Source organism: Mirounga leonina, unplaced genomic scaffold, assembly GCF_011800145.1.
Source record: "Mirounga leonina isolate KUSES-001 unplaced genomic scaffold, KU_Mleo_1.0 Mir_201, whole genome shotgun sequence".
In the NCBI taxonomy this organism is placed as follows: domain Eukaryota; kingdom Metazoa; phylum Chordata; class Mammalia; order Carnivora; family Phocidae; genus Mirounga; species Mirounga leonina.
Window position 1 is genome coordinate 4,037,009 of NW_023270504.1, and position 16,107 is coordinate 4,053,115.

Consider the following 16,107-nt stretch of genomic DNA (forward strand, 5'->3'; position numbering starts at 1 on the left):
AGAAAGAAAGAAAGAAAGAAAGAAAGAAAGAAAGAAAGAAAGAAAGAAAGAAGAAAGAAAGGAAGGAAGGAAGGAGAGAAAGAAAGAAAGAAAGAAAGAAAGAAAGAAAGAAAGAAAGAAAGAAAGAAAGAAAGAAAAGGAAGAAAAGAAAGGAAGAAAGAAAAGAATTTCAAATATTTACAATAATATCCAAGCACTGGTTTTCTGATGCCATAACTTCTGTTAACAGTCAGATAATGAGATATCATATGTTAAAATATTTAGCTCAATGCCTGGCACATAGAAACAATATCTTCATGTACTCTATGTTTTCTGTGTACCAGGCACTAGGCTAAGCACTCTATACATATTATCTCCTTTGAACTTCATACCAATCCTGTTTTGATCCCAACTGTACAAATAAGGAAATTAAAGCTTAATAACCATAAGAAAATTTTCTTATAGGTAAGGAAGGAAGAAGTGAGATCTGAGCACAGGGAGTGTGCCTCTGGAGGCTGTCCCCTTCGCCAGCACACCTAACTACCTCAAAAAATGCCAGCTCAACATGAACGTTGAACAAGACTTTTGTAAGAACTTAAATCAGTTCTTGTCAATCAACTAAAATGATTGGAACTTTGGAACTTGTAAAGTTTTGAAATATAGAATGCACTTAAAAATCACCATACATCTTTTGGCTTTTTTTTTCTTTTTAAATAGATTTTATTGAAGTATAATTTAGGTATATTAAAACTCACCCATTTTGAGAGGACAATTCAATGGGTTTTGACAAATGTATATATCTGTGAAATGATCACCATAATCAAGATATAAGATTTTTTCTCTTGTGCTCTTTTGTGGTCAGTTCCCTATCCCACCCAACCCCTGGCCCCAGGCTGCCATTGATCTGCTTTCTGCCATTTTAGAACTTCATATAAATGCACTAATACGCTATGGACTCTTCTGCATGTGGCGCCTCTTGTTCAGCAAATTTCTGACAGCCATCACCTGGTTGCATGGATCAGTAGTTCATCCTCTTTACTAGTGAGTAGTAGCTCATGGAATGAGTATACCAATCTACTTATCCATTCATCTGATGATGGCCATCTGGGTTGTACCTCTGTCGAAAGACAGAAACCAGTCATCTGAACAGGAGAATTTAATATAATTGTTAACTAATAAAAGGTAGTTAATGACTTAAAGGGGTACAAGAGGAACTAGAAGTAGTAAGCAGGGTGAAGGGGAGCAGACTCAGGAGGAACCAAGGACTTAGAAGAAGATGCCTTGCCCCCCACAAGGCTTTGATTCTGAACTCTTTTTTTTCTTTTTTAAGATTTTATTTATTAGAGAGAGAGAGAGCACAAGCAGGGGGAGCTGCAGGCAGAGGGAGAAGTAGGCTCTCTCCTGGGCAAGGAGCCCGATGCAGGATTCGATCCCAGGACCCTGGAATCATGACCTGAGCCAAAGGCAGATGTTTAACAATTGAAACACCCAGGAGTCCCTGATTCTGACCTCTTCAAAAAGAGTGTGGCCACCATAGGAATGCACAACCTGCTTGTCAGTTGTGAAGAAACTTGCCCAAGGACATGGTCTGGAGCTGCACCTCGATGGGCTGCAGTTACGAGATGATGCGGGTGGCCAGGAGCCAATCTGTAACAGCAGTCTGAGAGTGGGAAGAACACGATCTGAGACTGTGGCTAGAACTGTGACTCAGAGGTGAGTGTTACAAGTGTTAGCACCCATTCTGAATAAAACTATGGAAAAAGAACCAGAACCCAGAAGGTAAGTGCCTTCCTGCTGATATATTTCTTGTAGAGTCCCTCCAGTGCCCTCAATTTGACAAAGGCTGCCAGCTAGCAGAGGACAAATGCTTACAGGTTCCTGCTCTAATATCACAAAGCAGCGTGAAGAAGGATGGATTCAAACCTGAGAGACAATAAATTGATAGTTAGCATGGGTTTTTTCTAGTTTGGGACTCGTATGAATAAAGCTGCTATGAACACTTGTAAGAACAAACCTATGTGATCATATGTTTCCATTTTTCTTGGGAAGTACATAAGAATGGGTTTTCTCTGGACATATGCTAAGTGTTTGTTTAACTTGATAAGAAGTGTTTGTTTAACCTGGTAAGAAACTACCACATGGTAGCACTTTGCACTCCCGCTAGCAATACCTACATCTTTCCCAACACTTGGTATTGTCAGTCTTTTAAATTTTAGCCATTCTAGTGCATCTAGTGCATCTAGTGGTATCTTTTTGTGGTTTTGTCATTCCTGATGTAATTTAGTCATCCTTTTCATCTCTACATGTTGAAATAGTGATGTTGGGCCTTTTTTTCCTGCACTTATGGGTCATTTGCATATTTTCTGTTGTGAAATATTTGTTCAAATATTTTGCCAATTAAAGAATTGCCTTGTCTTACTTTTTTTTTATATTGAATCATATTTATTGTACATATTATTCTATTCTTTTTATTGGAAATTTTTTTTATTCTTATGTTAATCCCCATACATTACATCATTAGTTTTAGATGAAGTGTTCCATGATTCATTGTTTGTGCATAACACCCAGTGCTCCATGCAGAATGTGCCCTCCTCAATACCCACCACCAGGCTAACCCATCCTCCCACCCCCTCCCCTCTAGAACCCTGTTTGTTTTTCAGAGTCCATCATCTCTCATGGTTCGTCTACCCCTCCGATTTCCCCCGCTTCATTCTTCCCCTCCCGCTACCTTCTTCTTCTTTTTTTTTTCCTTAACATATATTGCATTATTTGTTTCAGAGGTACAGATCTGAGATTCAACAGCCTTGCACAATTCACAGCACTTACCAGAGCACATACCCTCCCTGCCTTGTCTTACTTTTGAGTTGTAAGAGTTCTTTAAACATTCTGGATAGAAGTTCTTTGTCAGACAAATGCACTACAAACATTGTAATATTGAGATTCCAAAAAAAGTTAAATTCATGATCACAGTACAGGATGCTTGCTCTGTTTGTCTTCTCTGTTCTGATTGTCAGCCTCATTCTTCCCTCTCACTATCTTTCTTCGTATAATAGAAGTGTGACTACTGATAGCTCCTGAATTTTTCAGCTTACAGCATTGGCTACCTGCAGAGCAACCATCTCAACTCTCTGGGCCCTAAGTCCAAGACCAATGGGAAAGGACTCATTGGCGCACCTTGGGCCACAAGCCTTCTTCTAGATCAGTCAACTGTAGAGAGAGGAGGGAGAAATGGGTGTGTGAAGTTGTATCATATCATTGTAGCTCCCAAGAGAACAATTTAGATGGAATGAAGAAAAGGGGTTCTCAGAAGAAGGAGACAGTCTTGAGAAAAGAATTGAATCTACGATAGTATTATTGGGGAAAAAGAGTATGAGACTAGGACTAGATGATGAATAGGAACTAATGTTGGACATTTTATGTGAGGTAAAGGGAGAAAAGGAGGTCTGGGGATTTCATTGAGAAAGTAAGGAAACATTCATGTGAAACTTCAGATAAAAAAACATAATCAAAATGTCAAAATAATATGACTCACTTCCTTTCGACTACTTTGATAACAAACAAATAGATGAAACAAAAATGGCACAATGCTAATATTAAAACTAGGTGATGGGTATATAGAGGTTCATTATTCTAGTCTTTATATTTGAAAATTTTCCATTATAAAACGAAAAAATAATCAAATTCCAAAGTGGATTACTAAAAAGAAGTAAGCAGCATACAGGAGAAAGATTAGTCAACTCAGATAAAGAAATTTCATAGATTTAGAGATATTAGAAATGAAAATGCCTTTAAAATCCTACAATGTTACAGTGCAATCTTTTAAACTTTGCTCCTGGTTCTGCCACTAACAATGTGTGTTTGGGTAAATCACCAAAATTCTGTGAGACTTAGATATTTTTATTTGTAAAGTGAGAAGACTGGTTTAGCTGATCTCAAATATTTTGTGTCAAACTGACTCAAAGCCAGCATTCAGGTATCAAATCCCTCAGGTAAGAAAAGAGTATAAAAAAGTGAGTCAACCCTACTCGCCTGGTGTTCAAGATTCTTTATGCTCTGGCTGCAACTGAACTACGGTCCTCTATGCACTTTTTTTCCTCCCTCTACACACTTTTCACCCCAGTCATTTCTTCTGTGCCTGGAATGTCTCCCCTCCCATCTCTAACTCATGAAATCCTATTGCTCTTGTAAGGCCCATCTCAAAAGTTATCACTTTCATAATATCTTACTGAATTCCTTAAGAAGATTTGACATCTCTGCTCACTAAATCCTGTATTGCTTTTTGAATTTGTCATGTGGAATATACCAGATTTTACTTTTTATTTTCTCTTTTTGGTCTTTTAATTACCTTTGAAAAATATTTTCCTTTCTACTAGACTATAAACTCCTGAAGAGGAGGGATCATGTCTTTTTAAATTTCATATTCTCAAAGCATTAGCACAATAACTTACATAAAAAGATTCTTAATAGTATTGGATTCACTGTAAAAGGTAGAAACAGGTTTAGGCAAAACTGTGAGTCATTTATTTTGCTACCAAACTCTTATTGGCATAAACTAACCCTTTTTCTGAAACTATGATGAGAGAATATGATAATCAATTTTCCAAATAAACTTTTGTTGTGATAAGATTTTCCCAGAAAGCTAAAACCCTGGCAGAAGAAAATGTCACTCAGGATTTCCTTTTGTTGGAATCGTGATTATTTGGCATGTTTTGTGCTATTTAGAGGTTAAAGTTGGGATTAGTGCCTCCTCTGCAGGTTCTCAATTCAGGCAGCAAACATACAAGGAACAACAGCAGAATGGAAGGCAATGCTCTTAAGTATCTGAGCAATGACTTGCTACCTCTGAAGGAGTCTGGTAAATCCTCAAATGGAGGGCATGATTTATGCTTGGAGTAGCTGAGCTAGGGTCTGCTGTCAGAGGGAAGCTGAAGAGTGAGTCCTTGACTGAACACTGCTAACCTGGTGGCATATAGAGCTTCTGTTAGTAAAGCATTGTCCAATGAATGTCTGGGGCTCTGAAGTTACTTTAGCAATTCCTTCTGTCTTGGTTTTGCATATATGTGCATGGCCTGGTGGAGATGAAGAATGGTATTGACAAGGGGTGTCCCAGCACGGGAAGAGGCATATGATCTCTCTCCTCTTCAACACAATTTAAATATTTTGGACAATTTATTTCAAGTCATTTTTTATTTGCTTAGCTAAAGTATTTCTATGTCATTATTTTAGAGAAAAACATGTATGCAATGATATATAGTTAATTCTTGATTATCCTTTTATTTCATTGCAATTTAATGCAGAATATACCTACACAGTGTCATTCTGAAGTGATAATTAGGAATGTACCCAGGTATTTTCAAATTAAAGTTTAAATTTATATTGTGTGACTATTGTCATGGAAGCTTTAGGAAAGATTTTGGAGATTTTGTCTATTTTGATGAGATTTATATCTCATAATTCAATGCATTCTATTTGGGTTTCTTTCAATTTTTTCATCTTAACAACATTAACGCAGGGCTTACAAACTCATAAATCAATTGCTTTTCAAGTGAACAAAAAATGACATGTTTCGTGGTTAGTGCAGACGGTAAATTCATTTTCTATTGTGCTTTGTTTGATTAATCTAGAATCTAACAAACATTTTGTAAGAGGTGATCACCAAAAATAGGAGAAACACATACACTCCCTCTCCTCCTTTTTAGTGAAACTGTTTTATGTATTTCAGTACTCTCTATAGGAGGAGAAGCAATCATTGTATAACACAAAGTTAGCATATGTTCATAAATGTTACAGATATTAAAGTTTGTATATTTCCTAGTAGCATCAACAACTTTTTACTACCTGGATAACCTTTCTTTCATTCATTCAATAAAAATAGATTGAAGGGGGGGCGCCTGGGTGGCTCAGTCGTTGAGCGTCTGCCTTCGGCTCAGGTCATGATCCCGGGGTCCTGGGATCAAGCCCCGCATCAGGCTCCCTGCTCGGCAGGAAGCCTGCTTCTCCCTCTCCCACTCCCCCTGCTTGTGTTCCCTCTCTCACTGTGTCTCTCCCTGTCAAATAAATAAATAAAAATCTTAAAAAAAAAAAATAGATTGAAGGGGGTACTCCTGGGTGGCTCAGTCCTTAAGCGTCTGCCTTCCGCTTAGGTCATGATCCCAGGGTCCTGGGATGGAGCCCCACATCGGGCTCCCTGCTCAGCAGGCAGCCTGCTTCTCCCTCTCCCTCTGCCCCTGCTTGTGTTCCCTCTCTCGTGTTCTCTCTGTCAAGTAAATAAAATAAAATCTTAAAAAAAATAAATTGAAGGACTCAGTGGGACCAGGGTTCTGCTAGATACTAGAAATATGATGAAACACAGAGCACGACTTCTGCTCTGTGGAGCTTACAATCTAGCTAAGACAAACAGAAAAAGTCATTACAAGTGCTTTGAAGAAAGAGGGCAGGGTGCAACAGGAGCGAAAGGTCAATTACCCAGGCTGTCGTTCACCCTGATTTTTTAATTCTTCTTACATTTCAAAATTGAAGAGAGAAAGTGAGGATAGAAGCTACAGTAAATGATGGTATGCACGCATACCTATCTTCCAGGAAGAACATTATTCAGTCAAATAATTGTTCGTTTCTCAGTCTACCTGCCTGGAAGGTTTGCGTGCCTACCAGTGGTATTAGTGATGCCGCCCCCCCAGCCCCCAGCCACCTTATACCCAAATCCTTAAAGAAGAGCAGGGAGTGGTGCGGAAGGCGTGACAATGTGGAACTGGATCGATTCGGTTTTTCACCTTTCAAAGGAATAAAACCTGCTTGGTGAACTCCTGTAGAATGGAATCTCAGAGGGAAGAGCAGGGTGAGAAAGCCATGGCCTTGTGAGGAGCAGAGTTCAGGGTCTAATTCCTGTTGCCTTATCAGCCTCCAATTGTACCTGCAGGGAGAGCTGATAATATCAATTGAGTACAGAGCTGGGGGACAGGAGTGCCTTGGCTACTTTACACCGACCTGGAAAATGTCAGGATAAATTACAGAACGGGGGCAGGGGGTAGGCAACTGTCCTTTTAGAAGTCTCAACGCTTTGTGGATATTGAGTTGTCACGAATTCACTGAGTAAGGATAGCTTGTAGATGGGGGTGAGGGCTGAGGGAAGGATTCAAGGACTAAGATCTTTTTTTTTTTTTAAAGATTTTATTTATTCATTTATTTGAGAGAGTGAGAGAGAGAGAGAGAGCGCACACGAGGGGGGGAGGGTCAGAGGGAGAAGCAGACTCCCCGCCGAGCAGGGAGCCCGATGCGGGACTCGATCCCGGGACTCCAGGATCATGACCTGAGCCGAAGGCAGTCGCTTAACCAACTGAGCCACCCAGGCGCCCAAGGACTAAGATCTTAAAACGAGACAGGCATTTCCACATGTAACAGTTTATTTTAATTAATTAATTAATTAATTAATTTTCACATGTAACAGTTTAAAAGAGGTTGATGGTCCAGGCCGTTGTGGGAAATGATCTCAGACTGGCTGTTAACCTTCCCTAAAGCTGCTTTTTTTTTTTTTTTTTAGGATAGGTAGCATCTCCTTTGGAAGACAGAACCCCGCGCTGCGGCTAACCTTCCAGGCTGGCGGAGGCCAGCAGGCGTGAGTGCGGCCGCCCCCTGCGCCGCGGCCCCGGCTGGCCCGCACGAAGCCTGCCCGCGCCAGGCGCTCCCTCGCAGCCCGCGGGGCGCGCGCGCACACAGGACCTGAGAGCGCGCTCCCGTCCCTCGCGAGCGCGCCCTCCTCTCCGCCCCCTCCCACCCCACGCGCCGGTCCTCGGCGCCCCCGCCCTTCCAGCGCTCCCACAGCCCGAGCGCCGCTCAGCTGACCGGCGGGCGCCAGACGCCGCGGCTTCCAGTTCGCGAGCGCAGCTGCGGCGGCGCGAGCCTCTCACGCCGACACTCCCCCTGCGCGCCCCTCCCCCACCCGGGACCGGGATCGGGACCGACTGGGCGCGAGCTCGCGGCCGCTTCTCCGGCGCCGGGCGAGGAGCGAGGCTGCGGTGACGAGCGGCGGCTGCGCGGCCATGGGCGCGCCGGTGTCGCCCTAGGACAGGCGCGCGGAGCCCGCAGCCGGAGCGACGAGCCTTCCCGAGAGGCGGCGGCGGCAGGAGCAGCGCGGCCGGGATGAGCGGGAGCGGCGCGGCGCCCGGCTCGGGCTCGGGCTCCTCCCCGACCGCCTGCCGCTTCGCGCACTACTTCGTGCTGTGCGGGATCGACGCAGACAGCGGGCTGGAGCCCGACGAGCTGGCGGGTAAGGCCGGGCTGCGGCGGCGCGGGGGTCCCCTCAGGGACGCTGCGGGGACGCGCGGGAGGCGGGTCCTAGACAAAGTCGGTTCCCGGCGGCGCCCGCTCTCCATCCGGACCGGCGCCCGGGCGGCGATTTAATGACATTGTTATTTATTCCGCGTGCAGGGTGCGCTGCTGAGCCCGCGGGCGTCGCGCCGCTGAGGGCGCCCGCCTCAGGCTTTGCCTCCAAGGCGCGGGGATATTAATAACGGGGGCGGGGGCGGCCTCGAGAGCACGGCCCCCGCCCGGCACGGTCCCCCCGCCCTCGCCCGCAGCTGCACGCGGAGGCGTCCGGTGAGTCACCGGGCGCGCTACCTCCCCGGCCTTGCCGCGATCCCGTGCATCCCACCCCCCCCCTCCGCCAGACTGCGAAGTTTCAGCCCTGGCTCGTGACGCGGCGCTCAGGCCCCCTCGGGGGAGGCGGCGACGGAGACCGCTGGGCTGCGGGGGTCGCGCCCGCCGAGGCGGTGATGGCCTGCAGGGCGAGTGCAGGCGGGAGGCTGGTTGGACTTCATCCTTGACTGTTCCCGGTCTGCGCCGCTTCCCGCCTCGCGTTCGGCGATGACGGTGGAGTCACCTTTTGGAATGCTGTCTATTTGGCAGTGTCACGGGAGCCGGGGAGGACCTTTGATCGCTTGGGACTCGGCACGACGCTTTGTTGACACCACCTACACTGTTTCTGAGTTTAGTAGTTTGACATTCTCCCCTCACTTGGGTGCACCGTGTGTTACTGCCGGGCTTTTCCTGGAGGGGCACCGGCCCCTGCTCTTTACCCATTTGATGGCGCAGTGCGGGGCTGAGCTGGGAACCGGTGCTGGGAAAAGGGGCCGTTAAAGGATGATGGGGGGGCGGGGCGGGTAATGAGTGCGCAGTGCCGGGAGGAGGCCAGGGAGAAGCGACCCATTTCGTTTTTTCACGCCTCTTTCTTTCTGCTTGCCTTCTTGGGATCTGAATCTTGATTTTTTTTGTTGTTGTTAATGGATGAGACAAGTGACATCTATCGCCTGAACTTTATCTGTGTCAGTGTTAAACACTTAGGTCATAGCTTTCCAGAACAGCTTGCTTTGGACATAGCATGCCTTATTGCTTGCACCAATGTGTATTTTTGTTTTCTCTTTTACTTTTTTGGGGGGTAATAGAGGGGACTGGGAAGGATGTAGTAAATAATAAGCAATAGTAAACAAATGTGTTCAGCTGTAAGATACAGTACTGATCAACCCGTGTCTTAGCTAAGCAAATATCTTTTTAAGCCAGGCTCACAGCAAAACATTTTCAACAAAAACTGTAAGTCTAATTTTAAAGATTTTTTAGAAAGGAGGGATGAGTACCAGGATTTTCTGTATGTGTAGTTATATAATCATGTTGTTTCTTCAATTAAGATTTCATGTACATATTAAGAATGGCTTTGTTAAGGAATATGAAGTTAGAAAACATGTCTGCAGAGAGATTTGGAGAGATTTCTCTTTGGGGATTGAAGGGATTATTTTATTTTTCTAGAGTCCTTTCTCCCCTAAACATCCTAATCATTTGTAGTAAGGGGTCACTTGGAGGCCTTTTGTCAGTAGTGACTGATGAAAGGAGAAAGCCTGTATTTTTTTCTTTTCTATCTGAAGTCTATATGCCTAATAAAGCTAAAACAACACCTGTAGGTGTGGCCTGGGACTCTTCAGGCACAGTGCAGATGGCTTTAACAAAATTAAGCAGTAAAAAATTAATTTCTGTTTGATTTTTTAGACACTGACTGGCTTCTCCTTTTGGAATACTACGCATGAGTGTGGATGCTTGTTTGAGATGTCTGCTCATAATATTTGGTGTTTTGAAGTGATACTTTTGTCTGATGGTAATTTCAGTATCGGTGATGATTCATTCAATAAAGAGTTTTGAAAGCCTTAAGGTGTAGATTGTGTTCCAGGCAGTGTGGACAGCTGTGAACAAAGCAGTCAAAACTCCCTGCCATCATAGTGCTTACATTTTACTGTAAACAAATAATGAAAATATATAGTTTGCTAAATGTCAGTAACTGCTATGAGGGAAAATAAAGCAAGGAAATGAGACTAGGGTAGTGCCAGAAGAATGGTGGGATGGTGGGGTTGCAGATTTTAAATGAGATGGTTAGGGAAGGCCTCACAGAAAAGGTGAACTTAGAGTAGAGCCTTGATGGAGGTGAGGAAGCAAGCCATGAGGATTGTCTTGGGGAACAGCACTGCCGGCAGAGGAAACAGTGCATGCGGAGATGAGGTGGGAGAGTGCCTAGTTTGTGCAGGTAACAGTAAGGCCAAGGTAGTTGGAGCTGAGGGAGGAGGAAAGTAGTAGATATGATCATAGAGAAAGGGGAGGGGAGATTGTGTAGGGCCTGATGGACAATTGTTGAGCTTTTACTCTGAGATGGGAAGCTACTGGCAAGTTTTGAGCAGTACAATGATGAGACTTGATGTACTCTCTAAAAGGATTGCTGGGCTGCCTTGTAGACTGTGTTAGGGGTAAGGTTAGAAGCAGACCAGCTAGGAGGCTCTTTTGTGAGGTGGGAGGTGTTGGTTGGCTTAGACCAAGGCAGTAGCAGTGAAGTGGTGAAAAGCTGGATTATTTTGGAGGTAGAGCCAGCAGGACTTGCTGATGAATTGGATATGGTATTCATATTCAGAGAAAGTGATCAAAGATAACTGTAACATTTTTGGCCTGAACAATTATAAGCACCTTTATTTACTGAAGTAAGAAGACTGATAGAGAAGCAGTTGGGACAAGATTAGTTCAATTTTGGACATGTTAAGTTTGAGATATCCATTAGACATTCAAATGGAGATGTCAAGTAGGCAAGGAATCTCTCAGGGGTCAAAATTTTTATATAGACATAAATTGAAAGCCATGAAATTGGATGACATTACCCAGGGAGTGAGTATAGATAAGAAAAGAGAAGAAGCTCAAGGGTTGAATCCTAGAGACACTCCCAACATTCAGAGGTGAGGAGGATGAAGAGGAAACAACTGAAGAGATTAAGAAGTATGGCCGGTAAGATGAGAGGAAAACAAGAGAATGTAGCATCATGTTCCTAACTAACCATCTTCTTGACTATTTCCACAGAGCTTCATTTGGGGAGGAGGACACAAGGCCAATGAGTTAGGCAAATTAGTCAGGAGGTTGTTTCTGTTTTGCTGCATTAATTTCAAAGTTAAATATAGTTAAGTTTCTATTTTACTTTTATGGAACTGATCTATTTTTATCACACTGTTTCTTAGCAAGTTGTCACTGCCTGTAGAAGGTCTAAGTTGACTTCTGTTAAATATAAATTCTACTGATTGCTTTATAGACTTTTTTAGAATTCACATTCTGCAGGTGGTGGAATAAATTTTGAAATTTATTGGTTGAAATAAATTTATTTCAGTTGGTGGTTGAAATAAAATTAAGGACACAAGCCATATGATGAAGTAACAGTTAAATAGACTAATACCTTATGATAAAGTTATCAGGGCTATAGATTGTTTTTTATTTTTATTTATTTATTTATTTTTTAAAAGATCTTTATTTATTTGAGAGAGACACAGTGAGAGAGGGAACACAAGCAGGGGGAGTGGGAGAAGGAGAAGCAGGCTTCCCGCTGAGCAGGGAGCCCGATGTAGGGCTCGATCCCAGGACCCTGGGATCATGACCTGAGCCCAAGGCAGACGCTTAACGGCTGAGCCACCCAGGAGCCCCTGTAGATTGTTTTTTAGACAGTCGTCCTAGTGAAGCCTAGCTTTACCAGCAGTGGAAAAGACTTCTTTGGTATGTATATATTTCATAGAGAGACATAACCCCCCCCCATGTATTTCGTAGAGGGGGGGACCCCCCCCCCCCCATATACTGGTATTTCCTATTGTCCTTTCTTTAGTTCATCTTAGCTGTTGTGCTTCTCCTACTCACTGTATATTTTTAAAATTCATTTTATCCATTAACAAATATGTCCCTTTAGATATTAAAGTAGAAATATTTACATTTTCTTTAAGTGTTAAATATATGAAAAATGTTTCAAATTGATTATTGCATAAAGAAGAAAGGAGGTGTAAATAGAAGTTGTTGGAATTAGTTGACATGTAGGAAGGCAGACATCATTTTGAAATTTTCTTTTTTGCTTCTCATTTCCTCTAAGACCTAGCTGTAGGAATTTACATGGCTTGATTTATAGTAGCAAATCTTTTAGGCAACAGAGAAATTAAGGACCTTTATTTAAGTAACGTAAATATGCAAGTCCCCAAGAGGGAGCTTATGGTCTTTGCCTCTCTCTTTCATAGTACCTTATATGTAGTGTTTAATAAATGAATGAGTATAAAGTTTACATATGAGTCCACAAATTGTGTGGTGGCCAGAATATTCTTAAAGCATTCCAGTGGTAGTTTGGGTTTAGTTCTGCTGAGGAGTACTGAAGTATGATGAGTGTAATCCCTGCCCAGGCCCTTGTTTAAATCTCTTCCTTGGTGCCTCTATTTATTTTTAGCTTTGGTTTTCTTGGGTGTGGTTTCCAGAAGAGCTTTGGGGCAGTGGAGACCATGGTCTAAATTCAAATATAGTTAACCCTTGAACAAAAGGTGGGGGTTAGGAGCGCTGACCCCTCCAGTACAGTTGAAAATCTGCATATAACTTTTGACTCCCCCAAAACTTAACTACTAATAGCCTACTGTTGACTGGAAGCCTTACCGATAACATAAACAGTCAAATAATACATGTCGTGTATATTACATATATTACATGCTGTATTCTTATAATAAAATAAGCTAAAGAAAAAAAATAAGCTACAGAACTACTTTATTTGAAGATTTATTAGAGAGAGCGCTTGGGCAAGTCGGGGGGAGGGGTAGAAAGGAGACAAGCAGACTCCCTGCTAAGCAGGGAGCCAGACGTGAGGCTCAGTCCCAGGACCCCGAGATCATGACCTGAGCCAAAATGAAGAGTCTGACACTTAAGTGACTGAGCCACCCAGGAGCCCCAGAAAAAAAATTTTTTTAAAGATTTATTTATTTATTTTGGAGAGAGAGTGAGCGAGCACACATGTGTGTGGGGCAGAGGGAGAGACTCTCAAGCAGACTGCCCACTGAGCAGGGAGCCTGATGATCTCACCACTGTGAAATCATGACCTGAACGGAAACCAAGCCTCAGAGGCTTAACCAACTGAGCCACCCAGGCACCCCGAAAATAAAACGTTATTAAGAAAACCATAAGGAAGAGAAAATACATTTACAGCATTGTACTGTATTTAGGTTTTAAAATCTGCATGTAAGTGGACCTGCGTAGTTCAAACCTGTGTTGTTCAAAGGTCAGTTGTACAAATTTTGGTTGATACTGACTGTATCATGCCACAATAGTTCTGAAAGGGACCTTAGACATCATTTATGGTGAAGAAACCAAGGCTGAGAGATTAAGGACCCTCTCAGAGAACACATTTGACTAGCAGCAGACAGCAGACTAGAGCCTAGTTGATCCAGTACACTATGCTCCATAGTTATTTTATTTAAGCTTACAAAAGAAATGAACTTGACTTGAGTTTAACAAGTATTTCAGGCTTGTCTTTATTCCAGACTGCATGTCCTAGTTAAGACTGCTAAAGTATGCCTTTTAAAAACTGGCCTGCTGTACAGGTTTTATGGGTTAGAACTGCCCTGATCTGACCACCGTTGGTAGTATCTTAGTTGTTAGTTATCTTGTCATTGTTAATCTTAAAAATAAAACTGCCAAGTTATTTTACCAGGAAAAGTGGGTTTATTCAAGAATAGCGGAGAATTGTGATACAGGACATGCAAGCAAGCTACAGCAAAACCATAGGCAAGTCTGGAGAAGAAAGTAGAGTACCCCTCTTTATAGAGGAAAGAGAAGAGTCAGGAGAGGCTCTTATAAACAAAAAGTCCATTGGGGTAAACTGGGAGTTCAAAATGTAGTGGCCTTTCAGTGTCACTGAGTTGTGACAGTCTCTTATTGGCCGGGCTGTTGCCAGGCAAGGAGAAAACCTTCCCTCCTGGGGCTGAGGTGGTAGTTGGTTTTGCAAGGTCTCTCTTTCTGGGTTCTGCAAATGAAGACATGTGATGCGGTATGAGAGCTCCCCCTTCTGGCCTTTGGCCTCCAATTTAGTGAGGTTTCCTTTTATACATTTCACACCGTCTGGCCCACAATGGATTATGTTTGGGAGTTTAAAAGGTTTGGCCTGTTAACTGAAAGGCTGGGGAAGGAGAAATAAAAGGATCTGCCTCCATTCTAATGAGGCCAAAGAAGATTCAAGGTCTAGTTACTATGATACAGTGCTAACTTGATTTTAAAAGCCACTGGGAATAAAACTCTTTATAGTGAAATTGGCCCAGTAGTGAGTGCAGCTAAACTCTCAGTAATAACCCCAGGGCTCAGGCTTCTGTTCCATTGGTTAATGCAGGACATACCAGCATAGGGAGCTCAGAATATGAGACGATGAGACAGGAAGGGAAAGGGGACGAGAGAAGGACATTAAGTGTCTTTGGAGAAGAAGATAATAGTAAGAGAAAGGGAAAGAAAAAGGGGATGGGGAGAGACAGAAGAGGCTGGAGGAGTACAAGTAACATCTGCTGAGGTATTAAGACAGACTGTTCTGAAATTCCTGAGTATATCCTTTTGCTTTTACTAATTCCACTGTTGGTTACAGATATACTTGGAGTAATAAAAGTGTCTAGAATACAGTGCATTATCAGTCATAACTTTCATGAGGCTTCATAGAGAAGAAAACATTTTCCTCTTCTGAAATTCATTGGAGGGTAGAGACAGTTTTCCTACATAAGATACTTTAGGAAACAAGTGCCATTATATCCAAACCCTTAACATTTCTGATTGATAACAACCTAAATTTTGTTTTTAGGAAAGCCATAACTAGCCAGTACACTTTGGATTAATTGTTCAATGTTAATTGTTTACAGTGTGTCAGGTTGTAGAGTATATAGTGACAGTCACCATTCTGTAAGAATCTACAATGAAATAGCAATAATCAGTACTGCTTTCCACATGGCAAGCACTGTGGTAAATGCTTCATAGTTATTGCTTCATTTAATCCTGGCAACCACCGTAGGAGGTGGCATTATCTTCTCTGTTTTGCAGGTGAGGAAACGGAGACTAAGGAGTTCAAGTACTTCACCCAGGTTCATATAGTGTGTATATGGGAGGAGGGATGGACATAAGTGTCTTCTTACACCCTGAGCTCCCTATGCTGGTGTGTCCAGTATTAACAAATGAACAGAAGCCTGAGCCCTGGATTGAAAAGTCTGTCTGGCGTGATTCATTCATGTCCATAACCACTACATTTGCCACCTCCTTAATAACATGCACTATATCATACAGATTGTAAAATCTACCAGTGTAGGGACCACATGGATAACCTTATAATCAAATGAGATTATCTTTTAACTTCTTACAGGAAAGATACTAAGAAGGGGACTACTCGGTCTTTATGACTTTCAAACCTGATTATTGTCTCTTTTTATGGTCAGCACTGGTAATGTCTCTTGCATGAATGAATTCCTTTATTCATTCATCAAAAAATTAGAAGAGTATATATATGATGTTACTTTTGTATTTATTAGTGAATATATATAAAGATAAGATTTTACCATATAAATATAAGGCATTTACTACATAAATAAATCTTCCATTTTTAAAAAAAATCTCTTTGCTCTTTTTACTGGGTTTTATCATCTGTCTTAGCATAAATTTTTATTTGTCCTTAGATGAGTTTATAGTTTCTAAAAGGAATGTATGATTGCTTGTGAAACTATAATTAGAGCTGGATGCACAGTCAGAAGCCAGGAGTCCAATCCTGGCCTGTGACTTAGGACATCTGGGGGCTCAGTG

The 16,107-nt window shown here is 42.6% G+C and overlaps 1 protein-coding gene across 4 annotated transcripts in view; it reads left to right on the top strand.

The window, feature by feature from the left end:
- Positions 1–7,900: 7,900 nt before the first annotated feature.
- Positions 7,901–16,107, top strand: part of DENND5B (DENN domain containing 5B) — a 191,558-nt gene continuing 183,351 nt past the window's right edge. For 2 of the 4 annotated variants that reach the window (XM_035027958.1, XM_035027959.1), the window contains exon 1: positions 7,901–8,242. In XM_035027958.1, coding sequence (XP_034883849.1) covers positions 8,116–8,242 — 127 coding nt within the window. In that variant the 5' untranslated portion in view covers positions 7,901–8,115. The remainder of the gene's footprint in view (positions 8,243–16,107) is intronic. The other 2 variants (XM_035027961.1, XM_035027962.1) reach the window with 2 other exon arrangements.